Genomic DNA, 25,962 nt, shown 5'->3' on the forward strand with positions numbered 1-25,962 from the left:
TAATCCCCCAACCCCCCCAACCCTCCTCAGTCCACAACTCAGCTCCCCACCTGCCGCCACTCGCTCCGCCGTGGGAGCTGCGGGTCACTACCCACGGGCGCCCGTTCTACGTCAACCACTTGACGTGCACCACTCAGTGGCATGATCCGCGGCTGGTGGGTGCTCCCTCGCCATCATCGGCAACCTTGCCGCCGTTTCAGGGCGTTTCTGGCCCCGGATCGGTGTATGGCTCGGTGCCGCCGCCGCGGCCGGTCCTACCGGCACCGGGGCTACAGGCCATGAAGTCGCTCTCGCGGGCATCCACCATTGAGCTTCGGGCCACCGAGCCGCTGGTGGTGAGTGCAAATGGTGCGGCGGTTCCATCGGCGGTCCACTATGTGGTGACAGTGTACGTGGGCGGTCTGCCGACCGGCACCGATGCACCGGACGCGCCCGGCTCGATGGAGGCCACGCTCCGCGAGTCGTTCCGAGTCTTCCGCGCCGACGACCTCAGCGAAGGCTTCCGCGTCGTCAAGATCAAAGCTTTTGACGCCGTCATCCTACACGTCGACGATTCGGCGGATGGCTGGGACGAGGCGCTGACCTTTCTTTCCGCGCTACGCGACGGTGAGGGCTTTGTACCATCGCGCGACAAGCCCGATGCATCGCACTTTCCGTCGGCGGTCTTCAAGGGCGAGTACCGCCCGCCGGTTCTGGCCCTGCTTCCGGGCTCGGTCTCTCCGGTGGCCCTGGACCAGCTCTTTGACGCCGGCCTTGACGACTATGTCATGCGGCCGAGCGTGCCGCGGGCTATCCATCGCCGGCTCCGCTCGTTTGCACGAAACATCATCGTGGAAGAAGACACGAGCGAGCCGCTGGCTGCCAGCAAGCGCGGGGCACAGCTTGCGCGGTCGATCATCCAATACTCAAAGGAACACGAGATCGGTGAGACAAGCGTGAGCGACGCGTCACCACACACCAACGTTGCATCGCTCGTTGCTGATGCTGCGCCGGGCAAGCGCCGCCCGTCGATTGTCAAACAGGCAGCCAACGACTCGGCGCTCGACAAGATCCAGCTGCGGTTCAAGCTCGGGCTGATGGAGACGGAGAAGCGCAAGGTTGGCGAGCTCAAAGCCAAGAACCAGGAGCTCGAATCGCAGCTAGAGGACCTCTCGTCCAAGCTCGAGGCGTACGAGTCGCCCATGAAGTCGTTGCTGCGGACGGTGGCCGACATGACGACAGCAGCCGAGGCCGGTGAGGCCCTCGACCCGGCTACCGTCAAGTCGTCGCTGATGCAGGTCATCAAAGACCTGACATCGTCTGACCTCTACGAGCCCATCATCGACGCCGATGACAGCGACGGCACCATCGACTCGTCCAAGGCTTGGGTTCTCGAAGAGTTTTCGTCGGCTCGCGCCGCTGCAGGCCACCACACCAAGTCTTCGCTGTGGAAAAAGCACAATGCCAAGGTCCGCGCCCCATTCGCTTTTCCGAACTACTCCAGCGACTCGCACTCGTCTGTCGCTGCGGACTCGGATGCCGCGGGTCTCGACCTCTCGGCGTCGTCTATAGAGGTGACCAGCGAGGCGCTCAAGTCGCTCGAGCTTCCAATCTTTGACCTTGACGAGATGACGCTTGTCAAGTACATTGTCGTCATGTTTTCGAGTCTTGGCCTTCTCGAGCAGTTCTCCATCGAGACCCAGGTCCTCGCCAACTTTATCCGTGCCGCCGCCAAGTGCTACCGTAGCACGAACCCGTATCACAACTTTGTACACGCCTTTGACGTTTGCCAGACCGTGTTCTGGCTCATTACCCAGACCTCGGTCACCTCGCTCCTCTCCTCGCTCGACGTGCTCTGTCTCATGGTTGCAGCGGTGGCGCACGACCTCAGCCACCCGGGCAAGTCGAACAACTACCTGGTTGCCACCCGCGACCCGCTCGCGCACGTCTACAACGATCGGTCGGTCCTCGAAAACCACCACGCGTCGACGCTCTTCGACATCCTCGCCAACGACGAGTGCAACGTGCTCGCCGGCCTCGGCGCTGACGAGTGGCGCACCGCGCGTGACAACATTATCGACATGATTCTTCACACCGACATGGCCAAGCACTTTGAGATGGTTGGCAAGTTCTCGGTCGCGGCCTCGTCGCGGACCTTTAACCGCGAGTCTGACGCCGACCGCCGCATCGTCTGCGCCGTCCTCCTCCACGCCGCCGACATCTCCAACCCGGCCAAGCCGCTCGCTACCTTTAAGCTCTGGGTCGACCGCGTCTCTTCTGAGTTTTTCCAGCAGGGCGACGCCGAGCGGGCCCGCGACCTGCCCATCTCGCCTATGATGGATCGCACCAAAGCCGACATCCCGTCCATGGAGGTCAACTTTATCAACTTTGTCGTCCGCCCGCTTTACGCCGCTCTCGCCTCGGTCGTCCCGAAGTCCAGGTCCTTGTCGACAACATGGATGTCAACAAGGCGTATTACGAGACAATGCGTGACAAGGAGCAGGCCGCCGCAGATGCTGCCGCCGCGGCTGGCGATGACTCGACTGGTAGCTCCAGCAATTGAACGAGTCAGCGCGCCGGCGAGTCATCCGAGAGAGACCGTCTGCGCTAGAACGCGCCCTGCAGCATGCTGCAAACTTCGTCGAGCTCGGGCGAGAGAGAAGTCCGCTCAGCAGGCTCGCTCTTCTCGGTCGGGGTGGGGAGCGCGGGTGTGGACGACTTGCGCGACCGCGGCCGGCGGATCTTGGCTCGTGTCCGCTCCGGGAGCTGGGTGATGGCGATCTTGCGGACGTAGGCCATGCCGAGGCGAGTGAGCCGGTAGCGTGAGCGAGTGCGGAGGACAAAGCCGCGCGAATGCGCAGACCGCGCCGCAGCTCGCATGACTTGCAGCAACTCGGCCTCGGCCAGCCGCCGAAGTGGCGACCAGACCTCGCTCGGCATGTCGGGCCCATTGGCCGCCAGCCACACAACCATGTCGGCGAGGAACGAGCCCTTGCGCTCACCGAGCGCCGCAATGGCGGTGCAGAGCACATCCAGCGCTGCACTGCGTGCCGATCCGCGCGAGACCCGCTTCGGCGTCCGCACCTCGCGGGAGGCGAGCGAGAACATGTCCACTCTTGTCTTGCTCGCGGCATGATGGGCCAACCGCTCCGAGTCGAGCGAGTATCGGCCGTGCGTCCCGCCGCCGCCGCCTCCTCCTCTCCTTTCAGCTGCTATTGTCTGGACCTCCATTTCGCTGCAGTCTTCGTTATCGTTGCAACCTCCCAGCTGACCAGCCGTTGCGGGACCGGTCCCGTTCGGCCTGCTGCAGCCGCGACGGAGCTGAGCCGGCGGCAGCCACAACGGACTCAACGAGCGAGGACGGGTGCTCGGAGCATCAGAGCTCGAGAACATAGCTATTGCCCGTGCGTACGTCGAGTGCGGCTCACGAGCAAGTGGGGATGCGGCTTGTCTCGTGAGAGGGAGTCGGCTGTTGTGCGCTTGCATCCCGGGCTTGCCGTGGAAGACGCTCGCCAGCTCGTTGGCCATTTCTTGATGCGGTGCCTTCCGCAAAGATTCAGCGCTGGAACCGCCGCAAGTGGGGCGGAAGGGGGGGGGGGGGGGGGGGGTGCTATGGAAAAATTTGCGGTGTGCGGGTGTTTCGGTGAAGAACAACAGAAAATTGACCGGCTCTTTGCGGTGGGCGGGAGCTCGCTCACACGTGTGTCTCGTGCTCACCCTTGCACGCAGGCGCCTGGCCCTTTGTGCTTGTGATCGAGTTGATTCTCCGGTGTCGCGGCTTGCTATCACGGATAGAGACAATGTCAGAGCGCGGTGCGAGAAGGAATGAGATGCGCTGGTCGATCGCTTGCTGAGTGCGGTGTTCTCTCGAGAGTTCTCCCGCTCCTGACGTGTGGGCGCGCAAATCTACCCGCCCGCACCCGCCCGCACCCGCTCGCCCGCACCCCCGCCCGCACGCCATGGCACGACACGGTACCGATCGCCGCACACTCCACGCCATCGGCAAGTGTACACACATGGTTTAAAGGTCGTCCATGTTGGCAAGGTCGACGTCGTCGTGCTCGGAGGGAGGCGAGTCTGGGGCCGCTGCGCCGCCGCCGCTGCCGGGCGTGCTGGGCGGTGGCTTGGACTGCAGGGCGCGGATGTCCGAGGCGAGCTGGTTGACGAGGCCGGCAAACGACTCGGGGAGGCCGGCCTGGAGGAGAAAGGTGACGCCGACGTCGGCAGTCGGCGGCGGGGCAAGTGCCGACGCCGCAGCGCCAGGTGGCGGCGACGACGGCGACTGGACAATGATCTTGAACTTGAGGATGACGCCGCCGTAGTTGCACTTGGCCTTGAACGTCGTGAACGAGTTGCGGCGGAACTTGCACCGAGCACCGTGGAGCGCGAGCGCCACCTTCGTCCCGAGCGCCTTGGGCGTGGTGTCGTGGAAGACGACCTCGAGCTGCGAGACGATGGCTGACCGCGAGGATGGGTTGGCCGCGGGCGCCTGTGCCACATTGGCGCTTTGCGGCAGCTGCGTCACTACCGAAGCAGCGTCGGCGGTGGGCGCGGCGCCGGCCATCGGCAGAACGCCCGAGCGTTGGCCTCCCTGGCTTCCGCCGAACAGGTTGGAGAACCACGAGACGTGCGGCGACGAGGAGACCGGCGGCGAGGCCGCAACAGCGGCGGCCGCGGCGCCGGCGTGCCGGTGGAAACGCGGCGTGCCCGAGACACCGCCGGCACCCGCCGCCGCCGCCGCCGTCGACCCGTCCCACCCGGCCGGCGGGTGGACAGGGACCGGCACGCCGTATGATGAAGCAAGCGCAAAGGCATTCGAGGTTGGGACCGACTGCGAGAGCGGCGTCGCCGTCGCCATCGGCCGCCGTGGGACCCGGACTCCAGTCGCTGCGCTCGGCTCAACATCCATGTCGGCCAGCGCGTCGGGCGAGGCCTGCTGCAGGCTTGTCGGCGTCGCGTCAAGCGGGGAGACCATCGGCTCCGGGCCCGAGCCCGGGTAGCCGCCAAACATGGCAGCAGCGGTCGACGACGGAATGTACGATGCCGCCACTGGACCGCCGGCTCCTCCGCCGGCCTCGGGAAAGTACTGAGCGCCATGGGGTGAGGTCGGCGAGACAAAGCCGACGCGGCCGCGGCTGCCAGCAGCGATGCGCACTGCGCCAGATTCGCGCTCGTGTGCCTCGTCCATCGGCGCCGCCGCCGCCGCCCCGCTCCCGCGGCCACTGCCGATCGACTGGTGGAAGGTGGCTTCGATCTCGGCCTTGCGCTGCGCAAGTAGATGGTAGAAGACCTTGGCGACAGACTTTTCGTCCGACGCCAGCGACCGGCGCAACTCGCTGGCGCCACCCCATCCGAGCGAGACGAGCGAGGCAACGACGTCGTCGTCGGGAACCGCAATGGGCAGCGCCGAGGTGATGGCCTCAGAAATCGGCCGGACCGGCGGTGTGTCCATCGGAAGCGAGTTGAACCACGGATGTGCCTTGATCTCGTCGACAGTTATTCTCGCCGTCGGATCCACGGTCAGCATCCGCGAAATGAGGTCATTGATGTCCGGCGAGACCCACCGCGGGATAAAGAACCGCCCGGCCTTGACCTTCTTCAGCAGCCTTCGGATGTTTTCGTCGTCAAACGGGAGCCGCCCGGTGAGAAGCGCATACAGAATGACGCCCATCGACCACACGTCGGCGGCCTCGCCCGAGTACGGCTGGCCCATCACCACCTCGGGACACGCGTAGTGCGGCGAACCGCACGACGTCTCCAGCAGCGAGTCCTGCTTCATCACAGACGCCATCCCAAAATCCGCAAGCTTCACGTTGTTGTTCTCGTCCAGCAGCAAGTTCTCCGGCTTGAGATCCCGATGGCACACCATGTGTTTGTGGCAGTAGTCCACCCCGAGCACAATCTGCTGGAAAAACCGCAGCGCCTCATTGGGCAGCAGCCGGCCCTTGCGCACCAGATAATCAAACAGCTCGCCACCCTCCACATACTCGAGAATCAAGAACCTACACACCAGCCCGCGCAGCACACCCACAAAACCCCGCATTACAACAACCAAATGAGTCCCCCTCCCCCCTCCCTCCTCCAACCTCCGCTTCGCCGCCCTCGGGCATGCAGCAGTTCGCCCGACAGCGCGACATGACTTTGCCACCACCGCCTCGCACCCTCTTGCAATACAGCAGCCAGACTCGGCATATCTTGGCCATGGCCATGACCCATGACATGCACCACGCACGCAACAAAAAGGAACCCAAGGACGCGACATGTCCAGGCATGCCGCATTTGGCGCGACATGGACGTAGCAGGTCGCTTCCTGCCGCGTGCACCCCCCCTTGCCCCAACACACACACACACACACACATATATATATATGTCCCATCTTCCACATAGCACAACCAGTGTGGGCCCAGGAATACGTACAGGTAGCGGGAAGTCTCGTAGACGTCAAAGAGCTTCATGACGTTGGGGTGGTTGACGAGGCGGAGGACGGCGATCTCGCGCTCCATCTTGCGGCGCATGTTGGGCTTTGAATTGAGCGAGTCCTTGGAGATGATCTTGATGGCAACCTTAAGCCCAGTAACTCTATGTGTACCAAGCTTGACCTTGCCCGTCGCGCCAACTCCAAGCGTTCTTCCCAATTCAAACTCTCCCACACATTGGCTTGACCCGCTCGTCGCCGTACTCCCTTCCGTCGCCTCTTCCACACTCATACCCATACTCGCAGCCGTAGTCGTCTCCATCTCTTCCTCCATACTCAACGGGTCCATCTCCACCCTCTTTCGACCTCTAACCACTTGCTGGAGTCGAGAGTGTCGGTGTCAAAGACAAGTATGTGACCCCACACACCTTCTCCTCCACGCCATCTCCCTACGCGCCACGCAACACCACGCCACACCAGCCTCCTCTCCACCACCCGCTCCATGGCTCCGCTCTTGTGCCATCGACCATATATGCCTCGCCAACAACCACATTTTTTGTCGAACGTTCGAATCGTGCGCCAAGACTTGGCTTGGGCTGAGTGACCCGGTGGATGTCGGTGGGTCGATATGATGGGCATCTGCTGATCAAACTCGACGTTCTCATCATTCTTGACTCGCATGAACCTTGGCAGAATTTCCTGCACCATCGATACACCTGTTCAGGTTTTTGCTGGCCTTGGAAATGCGGATTACGATTTTTCTCCCTCTCTCTGCCCGCGCACATCTGCAGCATCAGCACCTGTCACCCTTCCATACCACCTTTGATTGCCGTCAACGCCGCTGCACTTTGAAGTCCCTCTTCTACCCCAAAAATCACGCCCCACGGCGCATGCCGGGATGAGTGACCGTTTGCCGACCTCCACCACCGCAACAACCCGCAAGCTCGCAACAAGCTCGCGGCAAGCAACCGGTCCACGCCACAGCCACCGACCACCCACACACACACCCAACGCTAGCACCCCACCTCTCTCCACACACATACACACACACATATATATATATATATACACATACACACACACCAGGTAGGTGTCTGTCTGTGCCCCCCCTCCCTCCCCCCCCCCTCCCCCCTGCCCCTCCGTCTTCACTTACCCACTCTGGCATACAGCAAAGGGTATGTCGTCGTATCCGGACCGGCTGACCCTCCCTCTCGGGACGGGGTCAGGGTCTGTTGGTGGTGGGAGCAGCAGCATCGGGACAGGAGGATGTACCTCTGCTCCAAGCAGTCCTACCTCGCCGTGCCAGCCTCGGAGAAGGGCTGGCTCGTCGAGCGTGGTCGAGCTGACAACGGCATCGGGCGAGACGTTGGAGCAGGTGCGGACAAGGCTCAAGCGGTCGCACTCGCATCAGGGCAGCATCCAGACGTGGTCGACACGCTCGTTCTGGGGACAGGCGCCGCGGTATGCGACCTTGCTGCAGGAGCTTTTTGACACTCGGGCCGAGCGGACGCTGGCAGCGCTCGGCGACGCAGTGGACCCGTCCGACGCCGACGCGCTCGCCTCGGCACTGGTCAGCGTCGCGTCACACGCAGGACTCACGCTCTCGGTCATCCAGACGATGATCGAGTCCGAGTTTGCGTCGCACGCTGAGTTTCCGTCGACCATTCTCCGCGGCAACTCGCTGGCGTCCAAGATGGCGACCATCTACTGCAAGTCTGCGGGCAAGAGCTATCTGCAAGCCATCCTAGCGAGCACGGTTGAGGCTGTCATCGATGACAAGGAGCTTTTCCTGGAGATTGACCCAAACAAGCTGCGCCGGGTGCATGGTGGTGCGTCAGACGAGGAGCTCGCCGCGCTGCAGGCTGCGAACCAGGAGAAGCTGCTCGCGCTCTCGACCTCGGTCTTCAATCGCATTGTGGCGGCCGAGGCCGTGGATGCCATGCCTGCGCCGATTCGCGCCATTGCCAAGCACATTGCCGACATGGCCGACGCGTACCTGCCGGCCGATGTGGCCGAGGGCGGCGTGAAGACCAGGCTCATCGGCGGCTTCATCATGCTGCGATTCTTCAACCCGGCGCTGGTCACGCCTGAATCCTTTGATGTGGTGTCTGAGGATCGAGTGCCGGACCCGCGGGCGCGACGAAACCTTGTGCTTCTCACCAAAATCCTGCAGAACGTGTCCAACCAGGTCTTGTTTGGCTCCAAAGAGCAGCACATGGCCATTCTCAACTCGTTCATTGATGACAACATGGCGACCATGGCTGCATATCTCAACAACGTCGTTGCGCTCGACGATGCTGACGTGGCCCAGTGCTCGGCATCGACGACACCGCGGTCGTGGGACGTGCACGTACTCGACTGCAACGATTTGTTCACCCTCCACTACGTGCTGCTCAACATGCTGCCCAACCTCACGTTTGGCTTTGAGTCCCAACCGCTTCTCGACGGCCCGCGGGACGACGTCATGAACAGCGACGCCGTCGACGATCCTTCTGCCGCTTGCGTGCCACAAGGCGTGGCATCCAACAGGGTCGTCGCCGCCCTCGCCGCCGCCGATGCCAAGCCTCGCCCGGTCAGCCTCGACCCTGAAGTGGCGTCCGAGTTTGATTCGCTCCTGGAGCAAATGGCAAGTATTGGTGACTCGCTCGGCGACGTGAGCGCACTACCGTCGGGCACCGAGACTGCCGATGCTTCCGCCGCCAACGCTGTCAACAACGACGACGATGATGCATTGTCGCCGTCCGCGCCCGACGCCTCTGAGGCCGTGCGCGGGGCTACCGCAGGCCTGTCGGCACCGGCACCGGCGACGGCGCGTCGCACAAAACGGCGCGGACGGACGCGATCCGAGGCAGCCGGTGACTCGCGGTTCCTCTCGGCAATTATGGACCTCGGCCCGCCACCAATGGTGCGGCGTGCGTCGAAGCGGCACCGTGGGATGTCTGCGTCGAGCTCGACATCGTCGCTGGCGAGCGTAGGCTCGTCGACGCCTACGCTGGCGACGCCCGGGCGAAGCGCGGTGGAGGCGTCGACCGACATGGCGGCGGCACGGTTTTTCTACAAGGGCCTTCCCAACAAGGATGGCATTCCGACGTACTATCTCATCATGTGCCAGCTGAAGACGATGTTCATGGCGGACGCTGAGGCGCTCGCGCAGTTTGTGCGCGAGACGATGGGAGCCGACATCGACGCGCCATACGCGCTAGTCATCGACATGTCGTGGGTCAAGGTCACGTTTGAGATGAAGCGGCTGATGTACAAGCAGCTCTCGACGTTTGCTGGCATCTTTAACCGGCAGCAGAAAAAGAACTCGCGGGCGATCTACCTCATCCACCCGTCGTCGTTCACCTCGACCGTCCTCTACTTTGCGTCGCGGTTCACCTCGGCCAAGCTCCGCAAGAAGATCCACGAGATCTATGAATGGGAGGCGCTGCATGAGTTCATTGCACCGTCGGCTGTGGCGCTTCCGGAGAGCTCCAAGGCGTACCTGACCAAGGCGTATGACGTGGTCAAGATCAACGCCAAGGGTAAGGAGCAGAGTCGGCTCATCAAATTTACGCACAACTCGATTCTCAACATCGACCCCAAGACGCAGCGTATCCGCAACGAGCGCAAGCTGGTGGAGATGCTCGACGTTGTCGCGCCGCGTACCGAGCCCACTATTGTGCTCCGGTTTGACACCGAGAGCCAGGACGAGTCGTCGTCGTCGGGCCTCGCCTCGACATCGTTCCTCAACAAGTTCCGCCGCAACGAGGCCGACGCCGAGTTCCGCACCTACCGCTGCGCCTCGATCGAGGAGCGCAACGAGGTTATCTACGAGATCTTTGAGCGCGGCTTCACCGCGCCGGCCTTTCCGCACGCCAACGAGTACGAGGTCCTCGAGCAAAAGGGCAGCTCCAAGCGCAACGCCCGAACGCTCAAGCTCACCATCGACTCGATCCTTACCATTGCCAAGGGCCGCATCAAGAAGGAGGTCTCGTTTGCCGGCATCGAAGAAGTGTTTGTCGATCCCAAGAACTGTACCCTCGTCTGGTTCAAGTGCAAGGGCGACAAGGTGCCGACCAAGCTGTACACCAACGACGCCGCCGCCTTTGTCGCTGCCGTCGAACATTGCATCCGCAAGAACCTCGCAGACGACTCCAAGCTGGCCCAGAACGAGAAGGATGAGCTCAACGCGTACATGGACGACGAATGAGTGGAGATGTAAAACGCACATTGCCAGAGGCCGAGCGCGCGCCAACGGTCACCAACCTCGCACACGCTTGCGGCAGAGGCGGGCCGCGAGCACTTGTCGCACCACAGGCATAACCATACGCCTGGCTGCATACACTGTCTAACATGTCTGAGCATAGCTGGACGGTGGCCAAGTTTCCGTTCTCAGCCACCGACGAGCGCCAGCTGGGGGTGGCCAAGGGTGAGGCCGTCCTTGTCGTCCGTCCGTCGGGCAACTGGTGGTATGCCCGATCAGCCACCGGTGCCGAGGGGCTCATCCCCTCCAACTACATGAGCGGACTGATGACTGCTGAGGAAGCTGGTCTTGATCCTGGTTCTGTGCGCGCCTTTCTCGCCTTTGATGACCTTGATGCCGAAGGTGAGGCCGAGGCCGAGGGCGAGGCCGAGTACGTGGAGATCCTGGTCGAGATCGATGCCGATGGCGTTGAGCAAGTAGTTGCCGATGTCGAGAGTAAGGATGATGTGGCTGCTTTGCTTGCAGAAGCACAGCGTGAGGACTCGATGGTGTTGGAGGCCGCGACTGCTGTAGTGGCGGTTGAAGGGGCTGGCGCTGATGATGTTGCTGCGCTGCTGGGTGAGGGCACGAACCCTGATGGAACGGATGCGGATGATGTTGCTGCGCTGCTGGGTGAGGGCACGAATCCTGATGGAACGGATGCGGATGATGTTGCTGCGTTGCTGGGTGAGGGCACGAATCCTGATGGAACGGATGCGGATGATGTTGCTGCGTTGCTGGGTGAGGGCACGAACCCTGATGGAACGGATGCGGATGATGTTGCTGCGTTGCTGGGTGAGGGCACGAACCCTGATGGAACGGATGCGGATGATGTTGCTGCGTTGCTGGGTGACGGCACGAATCCTGATGGGACGGATGCGGATGATGTTGCTGCGCTGCTGGGTGAGGGCACGAACCCAGACGCCACAGACGCCGACGACGTTGCTGCCCTCCTCGCCAACGACACACACCCGGACGCCACAGACGCCGACGACGTTGCTGCCCTCCTCGCCAACGACACACAACCGGACGCCACAGACGCCGACCCGCCCAACGACTCCGCAGCTGATGCCGCTCCACTCGAGGCCGACCAGATACGGTGGGAGCAAGACGACGACGTCATCTCGAGTGTGGGCACGACCGAGGCGGCGGCAGAGCTTGTGGACACCATGGGCGTCGACACCATTGTGCGCCTGGTAGTCGAGCAGGACGATGTCATGGGTCTGTCCGATCCGTGCCTCTCGTCGGTCGACCTCGGCTACGACGCATCCGATGACGCTCGCGCCATCCTGGAGGACATCACACTCGAGCCTCAATATGTGGAGCCCAAGCCGTCCCGCCGCCGCCGCCGACGGACCCGCGAGCAGGCCAAGGCTCACGCCCGTGCCCGCCGCGCCCACGCCAGGGCCCAGCAGGCAGCTGCCGCCAGCGCCCCCGCGCCCCCAAAGCCCAAGACGCTCGCCGAGCTCATGGCCGACGCCGAACGGGTCGAACGCATCCAGCAGGCGAGCACAAGGTTGCAATACAAGGAGGAGGCCATGGCGCCGCCCACTGAGACCCTCCTCGAACGCAAGGACACGCCGTGGCGCAAGCGCACTGAGCCGCTGCGCCCACGCCGTACCCGTGCTCAGCCGCACTCGTCGCTCTTCCCGCCCCGCACTTCGATATTCGACGACCCACTCCCGCACCCCCCGAATCCCCGGCCGGCCTCGCCGCTCCGGATTGGCCTCTCCTACATCGGCCGATCGTCGCCGGTATCCCCATCGCACTCATCAGCGTGGACCCGCGAGCCATCGCACTACGCCTCGCCCACTCTCGGTATCTTTCCTTCCCCCTCCTTGCCGCACGCTCCGCCGCAACGTGCCGAGCCGTCCCGTGCCTCGCCCGCCTCCCTCGTCGCCGCCATCGAGCACTCGGCCGTCCGCCTCCCACCTGTCGAGCTGCCACTCGCCGGCGCCCCGTCCCGCCCGCTCCTTGTCCCTGACACCCGCGATCCCATCCGCGAGCAAGCCATCCAGGCCATCCTCCGCACCGTCCTCACCACCGCCAACTCGGCCATGGTGCCGTAATACACACGCTATCCCACCCCCTGCCGCCGGTCCGGCTCACGCCCACAACGACACACTCGACTCAACTCCCCGTCTGTCTCCATCATGTCTCGCCGCCCCCGAAGAGGCCGTGTCAAGGTCCCCAGATTCCGCGTCGACCTCGACGATGCTCCCACCGACAGATGGACCCACATTGTGCGAGAGTGTACGTGCCCCAGTACACAGGGTCTTCCCCTTCCCCCCCTCCCCCCGCACCCTTCCTCCCCCCCTCTCCAACTCACAACAGAATGAATGCATTCCTTCTTAACTTTCCTTCTCACCCTTCCCCCCCCCCCACACACACACAGATAAGGAGGACTTTGTGGCCATCCGCGCACAGCTGCAGGAAACAATCCGCGAGGAGGCTGGACCACGGCTGGGTGCGTTCATCGAGTCGGTGCTCTCGACTTTGATGTCGACAGTGACCAAGATGGGTGCTGTCTACTACGGTGCAGAGCTCAAGGGCATCGCTCGGGAGACTGGCATGCCGCTCGGCATGCTCGCCGTCCTCCAGCTGGTATACGAGGCATCAGCCGCGTGCACAAGCATTGTCGTTCCGTGCGGTGAGGGCCCGCCGGTCCACATCCGTACCATGGACTGGGAGATGGACTTTCTTCGCCCGCTCACCATCGAGGTCGAGTTCTGGCGCGATGGTGTGCCACTGTATGTCGCGCCGACCTGGGCCGGGGCTGTCGGCGTCCTCACCGCCTGCAAGACCGGTGCGTTTTCGGCCTCGGTCAACTTTCGCCTCACCGAAGACGGCTCGTACTGGGGCAATGTCAAGCGCCTGCTGGCCCGCTCATGGCCGATCGGCTTCCTCCTCCGCGAGGTCTGTGAGTCTACGCAAGCCTACGCCGACGCCGCCGACATCCTTGCCACTGCTTCGCTCGTCGCCCCGGTCTACTTTACGCTCTGTGGCATCGCTCCGGGCGAGGGGTGCATCATCACACGCGGGCCATCCGTCGAGGAGCGCCGATGGGAGCTTGCCGCCGACGGACCGTGTGTCCAGACCAACGTCGATTACTTTGACGTCGACGGCGAGTCGGACATCATGTGGTCGCGCGAGCGCCTTGCTCTCGGCCGCTCGCTGGTAGACTCGCTCTCGACCAGCCCCGATCGCGAGGCCCTGTTTGGTCTTGTCTCGACGTGGCCCATCTGCAACGAGCTCACCGTCTACGCCTCGTACTTGGAGCCGATCACCGGCGTCGTCAAGACCTACCTCCCGAACACCCGCTCTGGCTTCCGCCACCGCTCCACCGCCGTCGCTGGGCCCGATGCTCGCGTCCGCTGCCGTAATTGCCGCACTCGCTTCACTGAGAGCCTCAACGCTTCTGGCCGCTGCGCCCACGTAGGTGACTGGCACGCCGCCTACAACGACTGCTCCAAGATCAAGTGCGCCTGGGGCCTCAAGTCGTCCATCGGCAAGCAGCATTGGTCCTGCTGCTTCTCTACCTCGCGCCGCTCCCGCGGCTGTCCGCGCTCTGGCGCACACGTTCCCGGCTCTGACAGCGATAGCGAGAGCGATAGCGATGACTCATCACACTCACCTGCCTCATCATCGTCGAGCTCATCATCCGTCTCCGCTGTGTCGTCGGCGTCCTGATTGAACGCCCCTTGCTCGGTCACACCTCTCTCCACCAGCCATGGACTCCTCGCCACCGATCACTATTCCCATCACCACAGCCCCCGACATCGTCATTGCTCTCGCCCACCGCTGGCTCCCGTCAGACCTCGTCCCGCAAAAGTCATCCGATGTCGAGCTCGACGTCGCTCGGCCCGACGGCTCAGGCGTCGCCCATATCGCAATCTCGCCACCGACATTGACCTCCAGCCAGCCAGCCCTCTCAGCCAAGGCGCATAGTCTGCTCCGTCGCACCCATCGGGCGCCAGTCCCGTCGCCGCGCGGCTCGGTGGTCATCACCGCGCCCGATCCGCTCACGGGGAGACGCCTCGCCCGCGCGCTCCGGGCCTGGGACTCGGCCGGGTGGGCGCGATGGCGCGGGCCACTGGCATGCGCCCTCGCCTTTGACCGCATCACTGCTGCTCTACAGACAAACGTTTCTGCGGCAGGCTGGGAGTTGGACCGCAGCGATGCGCCTGCACTGGCCACCGCCGCTCTGGCGGTGAGCCTCTGGGCCGACGCCGGGCCAGTCGCCTTTGTCGAGCTCGGCCCCGGCTCGGGCCTCCTCAGCCTCGCCCTCGTTTCTGCCGGCCACCTCTGCCTCGGCAGCTATGACGTTGTTGCCCGTGGCGAGTGGGCCTCGCTCCCGCCGCTCGTTGCTGCCCGCATGGCCTGCGTCCCGGCCCTCGCCGACCTACCCGCTCAGAGCGCTCCCGCCGTCGCCAAACTTAACGCCCTCACCCACGACGCCGACTGGATCGTTGGCGTCCACTGCGATGCTGCCACGCCGTGGGTCGTCGCTGCCGCCGCCGCCGCCAACGCCCGCTACCTTGTCGTTCCCTGCTGCCCGCACACCCTTGACGGCTCGCTTCTCGTGGACTCGGTCCTCGACGCCGATCCCACCGTCCACCAGCGCTACCGTGCCTACCTCGCTGCCATCGCGGCTCCTCCTTCGACGCTAGACGCTGGGTCCAGCCTCCCACCACAGCCCACGCCGCACCCCCTCCCCATCTCGTCGCCCGGCTACATCGCTCTCGTCTCGCCCGCTCCATCGCCGGAGGCCGCGTCATCAACTGCCAACTGCTGACGCTCCCTCCCCCCCTCGACCTGCAAGCCACGCCATGCCACCTTTCGGCGAACACACATTCCACTGCCACAACCGCCACGTCCCCACACTCAATCACTCTCCCGATAATCGGCGAAACCGGAGCGACGCGGCGCGACGCGGTGCTATTTTTGCCCACCACCCTGCTCCACCCAAGCACGCCACACGCACCCCACAGCTGCATGTCTCCGCCCAAACACCGACGCAATACTCAAGCAATGTGTCTACCGCCGGTCGTCCAAGATCTCGCCCTCTGGCATGCTCTTTATCGTCAGTACTCGCCATAGAGGGCCCGCAATGATCGGAAATGAAAGCAGCTGCGGAGGAAAAACGACGCACGTGTCGTCATTCCCAACAAGAATCAATGGGATGGAACAAATAGTCTGTGGGTGGCTCTCCTGCATAACCCGGCACCCCCTCTCTCCGCACCTCCCATTTTGAACAATGGCTGCTTCCAACACCAATGAGACCTTTGTGGTCGACTCCGAGTCTGTCTCCTACACGGATGACGCCATTCTCGCCTCCTACGACTACTCGGTCACCCGCGTGACCAAGAACGAGGCCGGCAAGACTGTTGTCAAGCCCACCACCCGGACCTACGAGTTCAAGACCGAGCGTGTGGTGCCCAAGGTCGGCATGATGATTGTCGGCCTCGGCGGCAACAACGGGACCACCGTCACCGCCGGCATCCTTGCCAACCGCGAGTACGCCACACTGCGCATGCCCCCTCCCTCCCCTTCCCCTTCCCCGTACCAGTCCTTCCACTCTTGCCCCCCCTCTCCCCCGTCATGCTCGCCTATTCCCCCCCGTCATGCTCCCGCGCCATACGCGGGAGGTGCGAAGCCGTCACGTCGGTTGGATTTTGCCACGTCGACGCGCCGTCAAGTTCCCCGTCTGCAACGAGCCTACCGCGCCGCCAGCGCATGCCACTCGCACGCACAATACCCATAGGGCTTGCGTGTCTACTCGGTGCTCTCCACGGCTTGTTCTTCCTCTGCGGCCCCGTCCTGGCGAGCTACACGCGCCTTGGCAAGCCATTTGTGCACGGCTGACGGAACGCTGGAACGCGACGTTGGCCCGGCGGCGGCCTTTTGGGTCGATCAATTTTTTGCCAGAGCACCCCCCACCCACCACCCACCACTTACCGCCGAAAATCTTGCAGGGGCATCTCGTGGCGCACCAAGCGCGGCATCCAGGAGCCGAACTACTACGGTTCGGTCACCCAGGCTTCGACGCTCAAGCTTGGTGTCGATGCCAACGGCGACGACGTGTACGTGCCGTTTGCCGAGGTCCTCCCGATGGTCAACCCGAACGACCTCGCCATCGGCGGCTGGGACATCAACAACATGAACCTCGCCGACGCCATGGACCGTGCGCAGGTGCTCGAGTACGACCTCCAGCGCCAGCTGTACCCGCTCATGAAGGAGATGGTCCCGCTTCCGTCGATCTACTTCCCCGACTTTATCGCCGCCAACCAGTCGGACCGCGCCAACAACGTGCTCGAGGGCACCCACGAGGAGCTCGTCGAGAAGATCCGCGCTGACATCCGCGAGTTCAAGGCCGCCAACAACCTCGACTCGGTCATCGTCCTCTGGTCCGCCAACACCGAGCGCTTTGCCGAGATCCGCGAGGGCCTCAACGACACCAAGGACAACCTCATGGCCGCCATCGCCCGCTCCGACGCCGAGGTCTCGCCGTCCACCCTCTTTGCTGTTGCCTCGATCCTCGAGGGCTCGCCGTACATCAACGGCTCGCCGCAGAACACCTTTGTGCCCGGCGTCTTTGAGCTCGCCGAGGAGCACGGCGTCCACATCGGTGGTGACGACTTCAAGTCGGGCCAGACCAAGATGAAGTCGGTCCTCGTCGACTTCCTCGTCTCGGCCGGTATCAAGCCGACCTCCATCGTCTCGTACAACCACCTCGGCAACAACGACGGCAAGAACCTCTCCGCCCCCAAGCAGTTCCGCTCCAAGGAGATCTCCAAGTCCAATGTCGTCGACGACATGGTCGCCTCTAACCCCATCCTCTACAAGGAGGGCGAGCACCCCGACCACACCGTCGTCATCAAGTACGTGCCGTTCGTCGGCGACTCGAAGCGTGCCATGGACGAGTACACCTCGGAGATCTTCCTCGGTGGCCACAACACCATCGCCCTGCACAACACCTGTGAGGACTCGCTCCTCGCCGCCCCGCTCATCATCGACCTCGTCATCCTTGCCGAGCTCCTCTCGCGCATGCAGTGGCGCATCAAGGGCGAGGAGGAGTACAAGCCGTTCCACCCGGTCGCCTCGGTCCTCTCCTACCTGCTTAAGGCCCCGGTCGTCCCGCAGAACACCCCGGTCGTCAACGCCCTCTTCAAGCAGCGCATGATGATGGAGAACCTCTTCCGTGCCTGCGTCGGCCTCCCCTCGGACAACTTTATCCACCTCGAGCAGAAGACCAACCCGGCCGACCTCCTCTGATGGACGATCCGCCTGTGTGTTGCCTCTCATTCATTGATCACTCTCACTAAACGCGTTGGAAGCGCCCGCCGTCCTCCTGCCAACCGCAGCCAACAGCTTCTCAGAGTACGTGGCGAGCAGCGCTGTCATCGCCGCCTCGGGCACCAGTCCGCCGCCGAGCGACTGCGACGCCCGAACCACGCTCGCATCCAGCTCGCTGCTCGCCTGCCCGGCCGCCGCCAGCTCGGCCTGCACCGCAAGTGCTGCTGCCACTGCCTCGCTGAGCGCTGCTGCCGCCTGGCTCGCCCGCACCTCGAGTCGACTTGCCCCGCCTCGCGTCGGTGGCGGAGACGGCGGCGGCGTCGTCAACTCGGCCGCAGCCGCGTGCAACGGCGGTGGCGACGGCGACGGCGACGAATTCACCGCTTGCAACGGGGTCGGCGAGCTCGGCGGGCCAGTCGTGAGCACGCTCAGTGGTGCCAGTTCCAGCTCGGCCCGCTTGCCGGCCGCGGCGACCTCGCCCATGGCCACCCCGGAGCCATCCGCTGGAACCACCGGCGAGACGCACGAGATCGGCGGCGCAACCGCCACAGGCACATGGAGCGCCTCCACAGAGACATGTTTGCCGCTGCCCTGCTTGGGCGTGCCCTCCAGCGGGGAATCGCGCTCCAAATCGCCCTTGGGAGAGAAAAACGCCGACGAGCCGTCCGACTCGTCCGCCGCCTCCTCGTCCACCTCGACTTCCTTGGCAACGTCCGCCTCGTCATCGGTCGCCACCTCGGTCGCCACTTCAGACGCAGGCGACGAAGCCGCCGAGCCTTCTGACACCACAACTGAGTCCAGACCGTCGTCGGTCGCTACTTCGGACGCCGGGGTCGAGCTCGCAGATGCCGTCGACGCTGCAGACTTGGAAATGAGCATCCCGAGCTCCGCCAGCCGAGCCCGCATCTTCTCCACTTCAGCCAGGTGCTGCTGCCGCTTCTGCGACTTGAGCTTCTCGCGCTCGCGGATGAGCGAGACGTCAGCGGCAGGCTTGGGCGGCAGCTGAGCCGCCATCGCTGCCGCGCTCACCAGCCCGGAGGCTGCGCTGGTGCCCTTGCCCGCCACATGTCGCGTCGACAGCGACAACCGTGCAGGGTTGACCGCCGGCATGCCCGGCCCGCTCGAGCCCGATAGGAACGCCGCAAACTGCGCACCCGATGTAAACTCCTCCGAGCCGCCATCGTCGCTCGCCGACTCGACTTCCTCGGCCCCAGCGGCAGAGTCGGACGAGATCGAGCCCATCAACACCTCGACGTCTTCGAGCTGGGCAACCTCCTGGGGCTGCACTGCCACCACGTCGAGCTTGGTAGGCGTAAAACTCGGTGGCCCGTCGAGCACAAGCCCAGACTTACGGAGCACGCCCGGCAGCGGCTCGTCGTCGGTGTGCAGCCGGCGGATGCCAAACGGCGAGTCGCCCACCAACTTTGGCGGCGGGACCGCGCCCACGGGTCGACTTGGCGTCGCAGGCTCGGCCACAAGCGCTGGCGGAGACAGCCCCGATGCTGGTTCAGTCGGCGGTGACGCCGACGGGTTTCGCGCGTTCAGCTCCCGGAGCGTCGACTTGCGCAGCGACTCGCGCTTCTCCAGCGAGTCGATGACCGGGTGCGGGTGGATGGCAGGCTCCGCAGGCGCCGGTGACGGCGTCGCCGGAACGTTGTCGTCGGGACTCGCGGGCACGGGTCGGGTCGGCGTGCGTGGCTTGGCCGGCGTCGTAGGCGCACTCGAGCCCGGTGACGTCGTAAGGTTCTCCAGCTCGGCCTCTCGCTCCGCCATCGCCTCCGTGAGCGCCGGCGGGAGGTGCCAGACAAAGACCGTGCCGTCGGCACCGGTTGAGACCAGCCGCTCGCGATCAGGGAGAAAGGCCGCAGAGGTGATGAGGTCGGCGTGACCCCATGCTTCAGCAACAACGTCGCCAGAGAAAAAGTCCACGATCCGCAGGCACCGCGAGAGCTCGCAGGTGGCGGTAAAGAGGCCCGACGGATCGTTAGCGAGCGCAATACCGACTCCGCCCGAGGTGTACCGTCGCAGTGTCGTCCCGGACTCCACCTCGACCAGGGCCATGCCCTTGGCCTCGCCTACCGTCAGCACCTTGTCGCCCTTGGGATCAAGCGCCAGGTCGTAGACCTTACCCGGCTCGCCCAGCCGCCGAGGAGCGCCGCCAACCTTCACCCCGTCCTCGCTCGCCTCGAGATCGCGGGCAAGGACCGAGCCGTCGGCGCCGGCCGAGACCAGCGCCGCTGGTGCGGCAAAAACAAGCGCGTTCACCGCCGCCCCGTGGTCGTCCAGCGTCGCCGCCAGCGTGTACTCGGCTTTCGACGCGTCGAGGACGTGCACCAGCCCGTCGCGCGACGTCGACGCCAGCACTGGGCGCGATCCCACGGTCCCATACGCCAGCGCCAGCACATCGCCGTCGTGAGCTTCGAGATAAACCAGCTCCTCGAGGCTCGCCAAGTCGTGGACGCGCACGTTTCCGATGCGGTCGCCCGACGCCAACGAGCGCCCGTCTAGCGAGAGAGCAAGTGCCCGGACGCCCTCGTTGTAGTGCGGGACTGTGTCGGTGAGGACGCCACACGTCGAGACTGACGCGCCCATCAGCTGAGTGTGACCGTCGTTGACAAACACCACATGCCGCAGATCCGGTGAGTACGCCGACGCCCCGTGCCCAATCTCCCACACCCTGATGGTGTTGTCTGATGAGGCCGTGGCAAAGACGGAGGCGCCGAGACCTGGCAGTGCGACCGCGTCCCATACCCCGGCTGCGTGTCCCAGCTCAGAGTAGGCTTTGACCACCGCACCCGGCCGCGAAATGTCCCACACGTACGTCGACGTGTCCGAGTACACTACCGCAAGGAGGGTGGCACCGCTGCGGGCAAGCGCGCAACTCACCGCCGTCGCGTCCGGGTACACCACGTTGTCCAGCGGTTTTTCCGGGTACGGCTCGGCGCTGGCGGCAACGTTGAGCGCCGGTGAGATCGGATGTGGCCGCGGCAGCGTCGCGACGTACTTGAGCGTCGAAGCGTCAAAGGCGCGGAGAACGCCGTCAGAGCACGCCACCGTCAGCAGTGAGCCGCACGGCGTCGCCGCCATGCCAAACGCGTGGCTTGTCTTGAGATCAACCCACTTGTCGAGCGCCAACCGAGTGAGCGAGAGTAGCGCGAGCACACCATCCGACGAGAGCGCGTAGAGTGCACCCTTGGCCGCGCCCGCTGCCGCCACCTCGTCGCTCGCCAGCATGACGCCGGCCACAAACGTCTTTCCCCGCAGCGCGCCAAGCGTCAAGCTCTTTCCAGCCATCTTGTTACCTCCCGAGTACGCCCATCGCATGCAATGGCGCTCGCCAAAGGAGAAAAGCGACTCGCCATCCGGCGACCAGGCGAGACTGTGGATGGCCGCCGGGACGGCCGCCTGTGACAGGACGCGACCCGAGGGGACGTCGAGGAGGGCAATGCGCGTGACTCGCTTGACCGAGGTCAGCGTGGCCAGAATCGGATGGGTCGGCGACCAGCAGATGGCAGTCACCTCCGCTGCCCGAGGATCGATGATGGCCTCAACCTCGCCCGAGGCCCAGTCCCAGATCACGATGCGAGGCATGTCCGGCATGTTCTTCCTGGAACCCGCACGACGTCTCTTCCGCATTCGTGGCTTCTCCGCCGCCGCAATCCGCTCGCCATCGCTTGACCATGCCACCGAAGCAAGCGCTGTGTTGTCGGGCGTCTTGAGGTATGCGACCTGGTGGCCGGAACCCGGCTCAGTGACCACCACCACCGCGCCGGCAAGGGTGGCCACATAGCCCTCGGTGGGATGGGTGGCGAGGCCACGAACACTCGTTCTTCCCAGTACGCGCTCCAAGCACACCTCCATCGCGTCGCCCTGGTCGCAGCAAGGGCAGAACACACAGAAGTGCTGGAAGGCGCGTGGTGTGTGGCTGGGTGGCGTCTGTGGCGGGCGCCCAGCCCAAGTGGCGCCAAACTCGGAATTCAAGGAACGTTTTGAATGCGGTTCGCATCAGAGTGACGGTCCGGTCACTCACTCGCCCAACTGTCGCCGCATGGTAATGTCGGCGACAGTTCATGATGCGCCGAGAAAGCGTTTACGAGGCGTAGCCCTGTGCGACGAGCGCTTTGAGCTTGCGGACCACTTCCTCGATGGGCGGACGGGCAGAGGCCTTGAGGGCGAGGCAGTCGGCAACAAGCTCGCAGCAGGCGCGCTGGATGTCGGACCAGGCGGTGGCGATGCCCGCGTCCGAGGCGAGGGTGAGCAGCGCCGTGTGCGGTGGCGACGAGGTGTGCGCTCCGCCGGGCTCGGATGCGTCAAGCCCGGTGTAGGGTGCAAGGCCAAAGACAACGAGCATGAGGATGGCGCCGAGCGAGAAGACGTCGGCTGACGGGGTGAGCGCGTCAAAGAGCGCAACTTCTGGTGCGAGGTAGAGATGCAGCGAGCCGCAGACCGCGTCGGGCTGCGAGCCGAGGTAGAACGGCGAGACTCTGCCGAGCTCGCCGACCTTGCACGACCGCGACCGCGGGTCGTAGAGCACGTTCCATGGAACAAGTGCACCGTGTGTCACATTCTGTGCGTGGAGATAGTACAGGCCCGACGCGATGTTCTTGACCAGCAACAGCTTGGCAAGCAGCGGGCAGCTCGAGCCAAAGTCCGGCTCGGCGACCAGACTTGCGAGTGTCGAGCTCATGTACTCGACCATGTAGCCCGTGGCAACAGTGCCTGCAACAAGCCGGGTGCACGAGCCGCGGAAGAGAATGCAGTTTGGGTGCCGCATCGAGGCCATGGCCTCGACCCGTGCCAGCGTCTCCGCTGACGCGCTCTGCCCGAGAAAGCGAACCACAACCTCAGTCCCGTCCTGGCACTCGCACACAAACTCGCTCTCGCCGTGTGCAGCGAGCACGTTGAGCTCCTCAAAGGCGACAACGTCCGACGCGCCGCCAGACGGCGAGCCGCGGCCGTGCGACGCTCGCATCGGGGACCGCGACGAGCTTCGCCTGCTCCCCGCATGTGGCGGGCTTCCCGAGCTGCGGGCCACGTCCGCCACTGGCGCAGCGGCTGTCGACGACACCCGCCGCGCGCTGGCGTTGGTAGCGTCACCGCACTCGGCAGCGTCGCCCCCTCCGAGCACAAACGGGTGGTCGAGCAGGTCGGTCGCCGACGCGCGCGCTGCGGGATCGAGCGCAAAGCATGCGTCTAGGAAGAGCGAGGCTGGATGAGAGAGGCTTTCGGGCCGGCTGGGGCCCGAGAGCGTGGTGCCGATCGAGAAAATGGCGGCCTGCTTGTTGAGGTGCGACCACGGCATGCGCCCGGTCAGCATCTCCAGCAGCGTGCATCCGAGCGACCAGACGTCCGACTCGGGCGTAGCCGTCTCGGTGCGGATGGCCTCGGGCGCCATAAAATGCGGCGTGCCAACAAAGGCGGAAGTGTGGTCGGCGCCCGAGAGCAGCGAGGCACCGCCAAAGTCGGCAAGCTTGACCACAGTCCGGTGGCCGTCGACCTTGAGCAGCACATTGTCGGGCTTGAGATCGCCGTGGATCACGCTGTGCCGGTGGAGGTATGCCACGCCAGCAACCATCTGGCCGAGGTAGTGTGCGGCGTCTGGCTCAGAGAGGCCAGACTTGAGATCAGCAAGCATCCGCGAGAGCGAGCCGCCGGCCACGTACTCAAGAAAGACATGGACAACGGTGACTGCCGCGTCGGCCTGCGCTCGCGTTGCCGAGCCGTAGAACCGCACAATGTTGGGGTGGTCCAACGTCGCCAGAATGGCATTGATCCGGTGGGTCACGTCGGCGAGGCCAGAAGTGTCGCCCTCAGCGAGCTGGTACTCCTTGACCGCCACCGGCATCGAGACCGGTGCCTCCATGTGCGCGAGGTAGACCCGGGCCTGGCCGCCAACGCCGAGCACCGATCGGACTCGCCAGGACAGGTCGTCCGAGCTCGCCAGTGCTTCGCGGATGAGCGTCACGGCGTCACGGCCCGAGTCGGACGCAGGGAGGCTGCCCGAGGACAGCAGCGCCGGCTCCATCGTCGCCTTGATGGTGGAGAGCGTAAAGGTACTCGAGTCGAGCGCAGCGCTCGACTCGCCGCCGCCACCACCGCCGATCGGCCCGGTCATCGTCACTGATGCTGTCGCATCGTCGTCCGACTCGGGCTCTGGGTCATGAGGCCCAGCCGCAGCAGTTGTGGGGCCAAAGGCGATTCGCCGCTGGCCGAGCGGCGATGCCACCGACGCCATCGATAGCGAGACGGTAGGCGTGAGGTTGCCGGCCGAGCCGTCGTCGTCCGAGGCGACGGTGAGGAACCGGATGACCTTGGACCACGGGCCGTCGCCGCCCGAGTTGCGGGCATGGATGCGAAACCAGTAGTACGACGAGGGCTTGAGGCCCTGGGCCACAAACTCGCGCAGTGGACCGCCGTACAGCTTGCGCCACTTTTCGGCGGCGGTGCCAGGCTGCCCGTCCGAGATGGCGAGGACAAAGCCGCGAAGGGTGGTCGGCGACAGCGGCGGATCCCATTTGAGAAAGAGCGACGACGGCGAAGATGCCACCAGGTACGGCGGGTCCATCTTGCGCGGGACTTCGGCGTGCGAGGTGACCAGAAAGATGACCGAGCCGGCGCGGACGAGGTCGTCGTGGCGGAGGAGCTTGGACGACCCGGGCTCGAGCCGGCGCCACGGCAGGGCGTCGAGCTGCGCATCGATCCGGCCAAGCGCCAACTTGCGGCAGTAGTATGTCGTCGAGAGCACGTCGACCATGTACGTGCCCGGCTCGGCAGCATCGGGTGGGGTGACGAACCGCAGGTTGAGGTGGTGGCGTGAGAGATGTGGGTCGTCGGTCTCGACAAGAACCGGGACCGCGCCCGGTGCATGCAGTGAGGGCTTGCCTGGCGCGCGCCCTAGTGCGTAGGTCTGTGGGAACTCGCGGACGTAGTGGGCGCCGGCGAGCGGTCCGCGTAGCATCTGGATGACAGTGTCGACAGGCCGCGACTCGGGTAGGGTCGCCGCGCGTCCGCCAGTCGACGACGCTGTGGCGTCAAGGTCAAGCGCCTCAGTGGCACCAAGCCCCAAACCGGCCGGCAGAATCACATCCTCCACCACAAACACGGTGTCTGCCGCCTTGAACGAAGAGAGCGGCTTGAGCGCCATGACGCACTGCGCGCCGGCGTCCTCGTAGCGATCGCCGAGGAAGCGGTAGTCTTTGAGCTCCTCAGCCAGCGCAGGCTCGGCGTACCACGTCCCGTTAGTCGAGCCGCAATCCGCCACAAAGAATGAGCGGACTCGGTCCTCATACCAGATCTTAAAGTGGACGCCCGAGACAGTAGTGTTGGATGGCGGGACCGGGAGCCTCACGCAATCGACCCGGCCCTGGCCACTTGCTTCCATCGCGGCCACCCGTTTTCTTAACGCTTTGCCCGATGCGCCAAACAGAGTCGTCATTCCGCCCGACACGCAAAACGTCTCCCTTCCGCCGCCCTCGCCGCCAAACCTGGCCGAGAACCGGAGCCGTGCTTCCATGCGCCGTCTTGCCCCTCTGCTCCGCAGCCTCGTCCTGTGACTTGTGTCCTGTTCTGATATCCCCCTGTGTGGTGAGGGTGGTGTGGTAGAGGTGAGGCGTGGAGTGTTGTTGGTGAGTGGGGAGAGATAAGTGGTTATGTGGGGTTGCCTGGGTGGGGGGGGGGGGGGGGGGGAGGGGGAGGGGGAGGGGAGGTGGAGTGTGGCGGCGGGTGACCATTACCTGTTGTCGATTTTATTGTTGGGGGCAGAGGGACGGGGGGATGGCTGCCATGGTTGAAGGCGCATGCTGCGTTTCTCGTGGCCATGAGATAGCAATACCAGTAGGTATGACATGCCTGTTGGTAATGCGATTGGCTTGCTTTCCTTCCTCATCAGCAAATCGGGCTCGATGTCATCCACGTCATCCGCGCGCCTTTCAACGATAAACTCTCCATCAATTAGTCATAGGCTCCTGCCGATGCCTACTCGTCCACACCCAAGCAAAATACACCACCTCCACGCCCATCACCACATTTCTGTCTCTATCCCTCACCC

At 64.4% G+C, this 25,962-nt stretch overlaps 9 protein-coding genes across 9 annotated transcripts; 5 read left to right on the forward strand and 4 right to left on the reverse strand.

The window, feature by feature from the left end:
* Window positions 1-141: 141 nt before the first annotated feature.
* AMSG_00905 (3',5'-cyclic-nucleotide phosphodiesterase regA) lies at window positions 142-2,542 on the forward strand (the record flags this gene model as incomplete). Its single annotated transcript, XM_013906629.1, has 3 exons — window positions 142-159; window positions 201-2,372; window positions 2,420-2,542. The coding sequence occupies 3 exons, from the start codon at window positions 142-144 to the stop codon at window positions 2,540-2,542; spliced, it is 2,313 nt and encodes a 770-aa protein (XP_013762083.1).
* A 44-nt stretch (window positions 2,543-2,586) lies between these two features.
* AMSG_00906 (uncharacterized protein) lies at window positions 2,587-3,087 on the reverse strand (the record flags this gene model as incomplete). Its single annotated transcript, XM_013906630.1, has 1 exon — window positions 2,587-3,087. One exon carries the CDS (start codon window positions 3,085-3,087, stop codon window positions 2,587-2,589), a length of 501 nt encoding a protein of 166 aa, XP_013762084.1.
* Window positions 3,088-3,983: 896 nt separating this feature from the next.
* AMSG_00907 (CAMK/CAMKL/BRSK protein kinase) lies at window positions 3,984-6,803 on the reverse strand. The gene is made up of 2 exons (XM_013906631.1): window positions 6,397-6,803; window positions 3,984-5,981 (listed from the first exon to the last, which is right to left on the reverse strand). The coding sequence occupies exons 1-2, from the start codon at window positions 6,741-6,743 to the stop codon at window positions 4,001-4,003; spliced, it is 2,328 nt and encodes a 775-aa protein (XP_013762085.1). The 5' UTR covers window positions 6,744-6,803; the 3' UTR covers window positions 3,984-4,000.
* An 857-nt stretch (window positions 6,804-7,660) lies between these two features.
* On the forward strand, window positions 7,661-10,614 carry AMSG_00908 (neurofibromin-A; the record flags this gene model as incomplete). The annotated part of the gene is made up of 2 exons (XM_013906632.1): window positions 7,661-7,680; window positions 7,712-10,614. 2 exons carry the CDS (start codon window positions 7,661-7,663, stop codon window positions 10,584-10,586), a joined length of 2,895 nt encoding a protein of 964 aa, XP_013762086.1. The 3' UTR covers window positions 10,587-10,614.
* Window positions 10,615-10,729: 115 nt separating this feature from the next.
* Window positions 10,730-12,688, forward strand: AMSG_00909 (uncharacterized protein; the record flags this gene model as incomplete). Its single annotated transcript, XM_013906633.1, has 2 exons — window positions 10,730-12,373; window positions 12,488-12,688. 2 exons carry the CDS (start codon window positions 10,730-10,732, stop codon window positions 12,686-12,688), a joined length of 1,845 nt encoding a protein of 614 aa, XP_013762087.1.
* Window positions 12,689-12,743: 55 nt separating this feature from the next.
* AMSG_00910 (acid ceramidase subunit beta) lies at window positions 12,744-14,333 on the forward strand. The gene is made up of 2 exons (XM_013906634.1): window positions 12,744-12,872; window positions 13,015-14,333. The coding sequence occupies exons 1-2, from the start codon at window positions 12,773-12,775 to the stop codon at window positions 14,307-14,309; spliced, it is 1,395 nt and encodes a 464-aa protein (XP_013762088.1). The 5' UTR covers window positions 12,744-12,772; the 3' UTR covers window positions 14,310-14,333.
* A 1,169-nt stretch (window positions 14,334-15,502) lies between these two features.
* Window positions 15,503-17,961, forward strand: AMSG_00912 (inositol-3-phosphate synthase). The gene is made up of 2 exons (XM_013906635.1): window positions 15,503-16,136; window positions 16,595-17,961. Exons 1-2 carry the CDS (start codon window positions 15,877-15,879, stop codon window positions 17,892-17,894), a joined length of 1,560 nt encoding a protein of 519 aa, XP_013762089.1. The 5' UTR covers window positions 15,503-15,876; the 3' UTR covers window positions 17,895-17,961.
* Window positions 17,925-21,825, reverse strand: AMSG_00913 (WD repeat protein 62; the record flags this gene model as incomplete). The annotated part of the gene is made up of 1 exon (XM_013906636.1): window positions 17,925-21,825. The coding sequence occupies exon 1, from the start codon at window positions 21,774-21,776 to the stop codon at window positions 17,925-17,927; it is 3,852 nt and encodes a 1,283-aa protein (XP_013762090.1). The 5' UTR covers window positions 21,777-21,825.
* A 164-nt stretch (window positions 21,826-21,989) lies between these two features.
* On the reverse strand, window positions 21,990-25,345 carry AMSG_00914 (STE/STE11 protein kinase). The gene has a single exon (XM_013906637.1). It carries the CDS (start codon window positions 25,294-25,296, stop codon window positions 22,006-22,008), a length of 3,291 nt encoding a protein of 1,096 aa, XP_013762091.1. The 5' UTR covers window positions 25,297-25,345; the 3' UTR covers window positions 21,990-22,005.
* Between the last annotated feature and the right edge of the window lie 617 nt (window positions 25,346-25,962).

Source organism: Thecamonas trahens (assembly GCF_000142905.1).
Source record: "Thecamonas trahens ATCC 50062 unplaced genomic scaffold supercont1.4, whole genome shotgun sequence".
Taxonomy (NCBI): domain Eukaryota; order Apusomonadida; family Apusomonadidae; genus Thecamonas; species Thecamonas trahens.